The 6,560-nt window shown below is 37.4% G+C and overlaps 1 protein-coding gene across 1 annotated transcript; it reads right to left on the bottom strand.

The window, feature by feature from the left end:
• Positions 1-1,028: 1,028 nt before the first annotated feature.
• Positions 1,029-2,081, bottom strand: LOC139731644 (allatostatin-A receptor-like). Its single transcript, XM_071642535.1, has one exon. The coding sequence runs from the start codon at positions 2,079-2,081 to the stop codon at positions 1,029-1,031; it is 1,053 nt and encodes a 350-aa protein (XP_071498636.1).
• Between the last annotated feature and the right edge of the window lie 4,479 nt (positions 2,082-6,560).

The following is a 6,560-nucleotide window of genomic DNA, read 5'->3' as shown; positions in this document are numbered from 1 at the left end:
TGATTGAAAATACATTTCCTTCTAATACCGCTCGAACCATGTAGTCAAAAGATTGTTACAGACTACAGATTAATGTTGAGCCTGACCTGAACAACGGCAGCTTTCACATGTCGACTATTAGCAGACTGCTTGAAGAAGCTGGGATAATTTACAACAACATCAACAACAACAACAACAACGACAAAAAAAAGATCAAAGGAAACGGCTCGGAGTTATTATACGGATGCAATTAACAACGTCCAAGTTAAGTACTCCCATTTTATGATTTTACATGACAATGTTCCAGTCAATGTATTCGGGAATAGATATTAAAGACTAGGGAAGGAAAATTATTGAAGAGGACTCAGATGAGGAAACTAGCTATCGACAGATTTCCCACTAACAAATCCTTTGATCCTTTCACCGTTCAATCGGCGACTGATATTAAACGACGATGATTACCAGCAAACCCCTCTACTGTTTGTCATCAGAAGTATGTGTTCATAGTAGATGTAACTGAAGCAGCTGTGTGGCCACCTTGCTGGGTCCAGTGTTCTTTCATCCTGGCCTTTTGAAAGGCCGTTGCTTTTATCCAGCATACTTATGGATTTAATCCCTGTTAATGAATCATCCCATGCATCAACTGTTTTAAATGCTCCTAGTTTAAAACATTTAACAATCTCCTGCGGGACATTAATCTGCTGAACACAACATTTTATATTCATTTTATTTGATGAGATGAAAAGAACCCGAAAATGTATTTTCGGGGACATTTACCTCCTTCGTTTTAAGAATTGATATCGTCTAATATAAATTTGCAGGATATTACAGAAATATTAATCACTATCGATTTCACATTTTTAATATCAAAGTTTCGTTGACAGTGGGGAAATGCTCGGAAGTAACCGTTACTATCATGGGTTATGGGTGCCCGTGTAATGAGGACCGTATTTGGTTCTCAGACTATTCAAAAAACCATTAGGTTTGTATTTTTCAGGGGAAAAGTGCTGGTGTTATGCAAGATCTACAGGGTTGTGTTCCGGTGAGCGCTAGACTGGGTTTTTCTCGGGAACGAATTCTTCAAATATCGGCGAGCTGCTTGAGGTAGCTCCTTTGAAGAAATCTTTAACAGCTCTCCGAAATTGTTGGTGACGAAAAGTGTAAAGAATGGGGTTAGCACAAGAGTTGCAAAAGGCGAGAACCACTAGGATGCGATGGAGAGGACTTGCAAAATGGGAGCGGGGAACTAGACCGAGGTTGAAGGAGAGAAAAGCGATTTGGTCAGGGGCCCAGCAAACTATATACACCAGCACAACCAGGAACAGAAGTTGGAGAACGCGGGCTCTTGCGACGTCGTGGAAAGACGCCGTAGACTGCGTCGATTTCTGTGACTTGAAACGGAAAGCTTCCCGTCGAAGGACGCGAACGATAGTGACCTGTGTGAAGATCATGATGGTTGTGGGAATAGCAAGACGAATGATGAAGGTGAAAAAGCCGTAAGCGACCTGGAGCTTCGGAAACGGTAGGTGAAATATGCATTTTCCAGGGATAACGTCTGCGTTGTTGATCAAAAGTATCGGGATCATGAGAACGGAGGCACCTAGCCAAATCATGGCGACAACCGCAATGACGAGTCGGCGGCTGATGAAACGCTTAAAATGCAATGGATACACGACAGCAAAGTAGCGATCAATCGATATGGCCGATAGGATGTATATGGACGCAGTCACCGATGTCCACATCAAGTAATTCCCTTTGAAGACCTTGCAGAATAAGGTTCCAAACCATGTGTATGGGATGGTGTTTAGTTCGGGATATGGAACCAGGAACAGCGACGTCAGTAGGTCTGCACATGCCAGGTGACCTACCAGAATATCGGTGGATCTACTCTTCGAACGGCGACAGAATATGACAACAATCACGAGGAGGTTGCCCATGATTCCAAGAATGGCGGTTCCCAGCTCGCCAATGATATACCACGACCACGGCAAGGGGTGCCAGGACCATGTCATTTTTTGCTCGCCGAGTTCTGTCACTTCAAGATCAGTTGTGTACATCTCCCGTTGATTCTCCCAATGTGAACTGTTGAGCACGGTATTCATCTTGTTGTTAACGCCTCTGGTAGATGTAACGCAGCTACCTCAAAACAAATAGTGTATTGTCCCAACTGCAAGAAATATGACATGAATCACGAATGAAACTAGTGAGTGCACATAATTTCCAAACGTTCCATCTCATTCAAAAGAGACGAAAGGTATTCAGGCTGAAGGGAATTAAACATGGGGAATAACGAGCCGTATAGCAGGAGTGTTACGCTGTTCAGGGTTAGAAATGAAATTATTTTCGATTTTGAATTATCAAAATCTTTTTGATTTGACACATACTATACATGCTATACTGTCCATTTCGCAAGTAGGTTAACTGTTTATTATTATTTAGGTCTGATCATTCTAAAACTGAACCTTCTTCTTTCCTCTCTTCCTCTTTCTCAGCGTTTAGAGACATTTTTTTATCTAATAAGCGCTTTGTAAATATTGTGAATTATTATTATTATTATTATTATTATCATTATTATCATTATTATCAAGAAAGCACGTTGAGAATCGAAACAGGTTAACTGAAGCAAATTACTACGACATTTTCATCTTTTATTATCTATTAAAACGGTGGTCTGAGTATTAAGTCTATGGGGATTTCAGAATTCAGTATGGAACGGGTTAAAATTCCTCGACTTAATCTACATTGTAATGAATTTCTCAAAATTGTGTTTATTTTCAGCAGTTTTTCAACCTTTCTCTGAGGTATTTTGGATAGAGAAAAAAAATGTTTCAACAAATCATTTCAAAGTACAGATTTTAAGTTCTAGAAAATGCTTCAATATCGAAATCAGAAAACCTCATACTTTTCCGTAACATTTTGAGGTTTTCCTTGTGACAGATATGAAATATTTATGAGAATCATTATCTTACCAGAAATAACTCATTTCGATATTGTTTTCTTTTGCAACTGTAATATCACGGCAGCTATGAGAGGTACTAGAGTTTGCAGGTAGGCCTATTACCGATTTTTTCGACAGTTTATAAAAACTCTATCTTGTGATCTCGCAAAGGGGCAGTGCGAAAACTAAAATAACGTCAACTTCGGGGATGTCATGTTGAAGTAAAACAACAGAGAAAAGTTTAAAGCTGGATTCTGAGAGAGAATAGTTCATGTGCTATGTCTTATTAGATATTACGTGGCATCGCAATTATGATCATATTACTTTGGTGATGCAAGGGAATCATAATGATATGTGGTTTCTAGATTCAAAATAATCGGTTCTAAATGTGACCCTGCACCTCAAAACAAACGAAAAGTCGCCAGACATGAATTTTTAGTTAAGACCATATTCTGAAAGAACAGACTTTACGCTTTAAAATGATGTATAATTCAAATCAAATGGACTCCCCTAACCTATCTAAATATTGGAAAGAAAGCACAAACTCGGGAAAAGTGTGAACTGAGAAAAGAGGCTCTGAAGTACAGTGTCTATTCAAGCGCTTAATCTTTACCAAGCCGTGCTGGCTGTGCGATGAATGGGACAAACAACAGGAAGTAAACCACCAGAGTAACAACAATGAAGGAATTATTAAATGAAATTGAAATTAAGCATGCCTCATTAACACATTCTGTCCATAATTAATGCCAACTTTCAAAGCAGTAGCACTATCCTTTCAAAAGTTATTAGAGTTGAAAGGGAAGAGTGTGGACAAGGTCTTTTTCAGAAATGAAAAAGGGATTGTAAAGACACACCTAATCACACTATTCTACCAAAAGTGTTCGAGATAAACTGTTAAAAAAACAGACTTTCCTGCCCGTTTTATGTTACCAAATTTTAGCATAATGTAAAAGAAGACCCGCTCTTTCAGAAAATATGAAAAAGTGAAGTTCGGCTAGGTTGACCCATTTCACTTATTTTCAGTCCTCACGCAAAATCAGTGTGTGCGACTTTATGTTCGTTTTGAGGTGCACGGTCACAAATAAAGATTTACATTAGCTCATGCGATTAAAATGAGGATTCTAAACATTATTGTATTATCCAATCAAAAAAAAGTAAAACGTAGCTTGGTTTTCCAATTAACTCTCTTAATTATCAGAAAACGTGAATGAACTAGAACTTAAAACTTACCCCTCAGTGATAACTCCTGTTCGCATAGCAGAAAACCCTTCCAAAGAGTGCAATGATGGTGAGACGGGACCATGCGACGTTTCGACGAGATGTATATCACCGTGAGTAGTACCCCACTACTTATAGTCAGGTAAGCAAGGAATCGTAAAACAGCACTATTGTTTCATACCTAAACAAGACAAGATTTGGGGGTGGGAGGGTGACAGACGAGTACTTATACTTGCCCGACAAATTTTTGTTTGTTATCAGAATTAAAAGAATTAATTTTCCGCACATATTTCATGCTTTAAACTGACGTCTTATTCTAATTTCTTTTCTGTAATTTCAGTTTATTTTTTTACTTGTTTGCTTTCCTGTTTTCCTTTTTTTTCCAAACTTTAATTTAATTTCTACAGTTCGCCCATTCTATTCCGTGTGCTTTGAGGTAATTGGCCAGTTCAGTAGAGAAAGAAAGGACTGCGCTCTGAAGGCCACTTAAACTTCCTAGTACTTTACTGCACTTGATACTAATCGATATTTCCTGGTGGAAAATCGCAAACTCATAACAGATGATGGGTTTTCTTTACAAATCAATGTACATTGCACTTCGCCGCTACGGCTGCTAATGCTACATGTAGATTTTTTTTCAATATCACCCGAACAAAAAGGCTCCTTTTTAGTGGGAGGGGGAGAAGGGATAAATCATCATTCCTTCGTAATCGTCTTTCTTTACATCCTTACTCCCTATTCATTTATGTATTTTGATGGATCACATGAACTTTTCAACTTAAAGAGAATAATATGTTGATGTTGAGTGCTATACAGTTTAAGTTTATTTGAGCCTATTAATGTCAGTCAGCAAGACATATCACAGAGTTGTGTTTTTTTTTTCCTACTGTTTCTGAATAAGATCGTATGCTTTTATAATGAAAACCACGTGGGAAAAAAGAAATATCTTCGGATTTGCAGTCATGAAGCTGAAGGTATTTCATGACAGTGCTAGAATGATGTTTGAAGAAAATTTCAATCACTAATGCCTTCCCTCGCTTTCTTTCTCTCTCGGTCTTCAACAGACTCAAGTATCAACGGCAAACTATAAGAGTGAACAGAATTACAACAAAAAATCAACAACAACAACAACAACATAACTCTATATCAATTAAAGTAAACTCTCCGCAAAACAAATTCTCTTCATTCTGCTACGATCCTTACAAAAAATGTATGTCATTGTGTTATTGACACTGTCAAGTAGACTGCAGGGCAAAGGTCCCTATATATGACACGCATTTGTAGTGCACACTCTGCATGATATGCAATGCATAGCACTCCCCATAAAACTGTGATAACGATAAGTTGTTTTGTGTGATCGTCATTCTACACAAGCTTATACATGAATATTATTGTGAAACTTCTAAACAGAAGTTTCACTTGTTTACGTTGGAGTCTGTTGGTGTCATAGTTATTACTCTCTTATATATTTTCTCTTCTTCTTAAAGGCATAACTTACCATTGGCAGATGAAACAAAAAACCAGCATTAGTGCTTTATAATAGTTTTGAAATGGGAATTTGGGATAGAAACAACCACTGTAAAATTCTGAATCCGTATAATCGATGTTAAGTATTGATAAATGTGACCGTGCACCTCAAAACGAACATAAAGTCGCACACACTGCTTTTGCGTGAGGCCTTAAAATAAGTAAAATGGGTCAACCTAGCCGAACTTGACTTTTTTATATTTTCTGAAAGAGCGGGTCTTCTTTTACATTATGCTAAAATTTGGTATCATAAAACGCGCAGGAAAAAGTGTTTTTTTAGCAGTTTATCTCAAACATTTTTGGTAGAATAGTGTGATTATGTGTGTCTTTAGAATCCCTTTTTCATTTTCTGAAAATCTTGTCCACACTCTTCACTTTCAATTCTGATAACTTTTAAAAGGATAGTGCTACTACTTTGGAAGTTGGCATTAATTATGGGCAGCACGTGTTAATGAGGCATGCTTAATTTCTGTTTAATTTGATAATCCCTTCATTGTTGTTACCCTGGTGGTTTACTTCCTTTCCAATTGTGCTTTCTTTCCAATATTTAGATTAGGTTAGGAGAGTCCATTTGATTTGAGTTACACATCATTTTAAAGCTTAAAGTCACTCTTTCAGAATATGGTCTCAACTAAACATTCATGTCTGGCGACTTTTTCTTTGTTTTGAGGTGCAGGGTCACAAATACACAAAATGTGAACGAAAATTATAATGAAAATGTTTTCATACTAAACTGTCTACAGTTACGGTTTAATGAGAAAAAAATACCGATATTTCCTTACATCTTAGGCTTCATTGCGAAAATTCTATATGGTAGGATGTTTTGTGATACAACAGACCTACACATATGCATCAAATGTTACATCTTCGACATTTCTTGTTTAAATTACTGTTCCCA

This window comes from Diadema antillarum, unplaced genomic scaffold (assembly GCF_040938485.1).
Source record: "Diadema antillarum isolate AM-2024a unplaced genomic scaffold, OU_Dant_1.0 seq00000382_RagTag, whole genome shotgun sequence".
NCBI classification, from domain to species: Eukaryota; Metazoa; Echinodermata; class Echinoidea; order Diadematoida; family Diadematidae; genus Diadema; species Diadema antillarum.
This window is presented reverse-complemented; position numbering and strand designations above follow the sequence as displayed.